At 43.4% G+C, this 2,594-nt stretch overlaps 1 protein-coding gene across 11 annotated transcripts in view; it reads left to right on the top strand.

Annotated features, from left to right (window-relative positions):
• Positions 1-1,397: 1,397 nt before the first annotated feature.
• Positions 1,398-2,594, top strand: part of robo2 (roundabout, axon guidance receptor, homolog 2 (Drosophila)) — a 229,083-nt gene continuing 227,886 nt past the window's right edge. For 6 of the 11 annotated variants that reach the window (XM_058413730.1, XM_058413724.1, XM_058413725.1 and 3 more), the window contains exon 1: positions 1,400-2,299. In XM_058413730.1, the coding sequence (XP_058269713.1) occupies positions 2,245-2,299 (55 nt within the window). In that variant the 5' untranslated portion in view covers positions 1,400-2,244. Of the gene's footprint in view, positions 2,300-2,594 lie in introns of all 11 variants that reach the window. The other 5 variants (XM_058413732.1, XM_058413727.1, XM_058413731.1 and 2 more) reach the window with 3 other exon arrangements.

The following is a 2,594-nucleotide window of genomic DNA, read 5'->3' as shown; positions in this document are numbered from 1 at the left end:
TTATTATTATTTTGGGTTTTTTTTTCTATTTTTTGTACATAAAACAGCAGAAAAATTATCCTGTTTGAACCTTCCCTGTAGAACCTTATGACTGCTAGAACCCCTTTAGAATACTAACAGTGTACACTAATACACTAAAACACTCATTTATTATTCTTTTTATTATTATTATTTCTCTTTGATGGCCATCAAGTGAACCCCTGCGTGTAGAACTTCTCATCTAAACCATCAGGGGGCGCTAATGTCTCACTGCAGGCGAGATTCTCTCTCTCTCGGCTCTTCCCATCCATCAGCTTTACATCAGCCTCTCAGTTTTCACTATGACTTCTTGTCATTCACGATATAAAGAATGCAACCTTGAACATCACAGTTTCCTCCGTCACGCAGGAGACATTGAGGATAAATCTCTTTTTGGTTTTTTTTCCTCCCCTAACGACATGAACTGTATCGTTCTGCTCTGTCCTGTACTGTCCTGTACTGTACTCTACTGTACTGCCCTTTGTCTTGGCCTGAAAGTCGGGAAATGAGTCGCACGCGCGCGTCTGAACCCTCGTGATCTTGCGCACTAAAACACCGCGGGCCTTTTCGGCGCACATGACTAATGATGGAGTCATTTCTCAGCAGCTTTTCACAATTTAATGAAGGGAAATTGCTAAATGCACAAAGCCTGGATGGATGGATGGATGGATGGATGGAGGAATGGTTTGTCTGTTGAGATGATAGTGGATAGAGGAAAAAATTAAATATCAACAAGTCTATTAGATGACAGTGTAACAGCTTAATAACTGCACACAGTGACAAAGGATATGCCGATACAGCAAACAACAACAACAACAACAACAACAATAATAATAATAATAATAATAATAATAATAATAATAATAATAGTTACATACTGCTAGAGTTAAACTATATGACTAAATGATCAATCAACCAACCAATCAATTTTTCGGAGATATCACCATTAGATAGATAGATAGATAGATAGATAGATAGATAGATAGATAGATAGATAGATACCTCCACCTACAGGAGTCCTAATCTTAATTTGGGGAGATTTTTATTTAATATCTTAATATTCTATCTATCTATCTATTGTAAGTGACAGTTAACGAGCAGTCCAGCCGAATCCTGGACACACTTCCTGACTCAGTTCAGTCTTGACCTCAGCTGGATTTAATCCCAGTCCTGCGCGCGCGTCCTCAGGTGCGTAAACTTGATGCGCCACAGAAACCGCGGCGCTCAGACACCCAAAACCCCCAGTGAGTGCTGCTGCTTCATCTCCCTCTGCTCCATCCTCCATCCTCCACCAGTCCTCTCCGCGCTCTCCACACTCCTTCACCACACCTCCTCTCCTTCTCCTCCTCCTCGCTTCTTTCGGGCTCGAGCTTGCACGCCAGTTGAGTGCTGAAGTGCGCTCAGAGAGCAGTGCGCTCTCTCTCTCTCTCTCTCTCTCTCTCTCTCTCAGCACACTCTCTTATACATTACACACACATTACATTACGCTACACCACTGCTGGTGGACTTTGGCGTGGACTCATCTGGCACATGGACGAGATGTTTCCTCTTTTTTTCTTTTAAATGCCGTTACAGATCTGGACTTGGGATTTTTATCTTGTTGTATTTTTGCGGTTGATTTGCAAAATCTCGGAAACGGACAGCATCACTTTTTTCTCCTGTCTTACACACACTTCCCACACTGTTCTCGGGTCATTTATAGAACCGGGAAAAGGACCGGAGACAAAATATAAAGATATCTATACTCAAAAAAAGAAAAGAAAAAGCTCGTTTTCTTGGAGCATCGTTTGATTTGATACGACATGCGCGCGGAAATCTTTTGAAAATATATGAGCTGCTCGTGTACGTGTGTGTGAATCCGAGAGCGTGTATGCGCGTGCGTAACGTTGCGATTTAACACACACGCACACACACAAATATATACATACGCACATATAGTGCGCGCGCGATAGGGAGAGAGACACACACATATACAAACGCACGCGCGGAGTTTCACGGAGTACCCGCGTGCAGCGCGCGCGCGCCCCCGGATTCTCGTTCTCCGTGCCCGGAAAAGGCAGTATGAGCCCGGTGCATGCGTGTTCCTCACCACCGGCTCTCCTGAGTCCCTAAGCGAAGGACAGAAAAGTGTGTTCTGGACACATAGACACACATACACAGACTTATACAGAAAGAGAGCGAGAGAATTCGTGAAGAAAGTCGTGCTTGGATGTGTACTATGCCAGAATGGGTCCGCTAGCGTGGCTCTTCCTCTGCGGATTATTTCACTCTCAGGCTGGGGGTAAGTCCAAATCCCTTCTTTTCCTTAAACCTGATTAATGAATTCGGGTTCGGTTTGAACTAAAACACACCCTTGCGTGAGTTAATTGCTCATTAATTGCTGGCTGCAGGTGAGAATAAACTTCTTGGATTTGTTGGGTTTGGTTTTTGGAGCGCAGTGTTTCATCAAAGTTTGTTCTTAATGTTTTTTTATTTTCTTGAAATCTCTGGATTTATGGGCTGATGAACATTTTAGCTAGCTGTATGGACAGGATTTTACAGTCAGGTGCGTTTTTGTCCCTCATGCACCCTTCAGA

Source organism: Hemibagrus wyckioides, linkage group LG17 (assembly GCF_019097595.1).
Source record: "Hemibagrus wyckioides isolate EC202008001 linkage group LG17, SWU_Hwy_1.0, whole genome shotgun sequence".
In the NCBI taxonomy this organism is placed as follows: domain Eukaryota; kingdom Metazoa; phylum Chordata; class Actinopteri; order Siluriformes; family Bagridae; genus Hemibagrus; species Hemibagrus wyckioides.
Note: the sequence above shows the minus strand (reverse complement) of the source record. Positions and strands in the feature narration are given on the sequence as shown.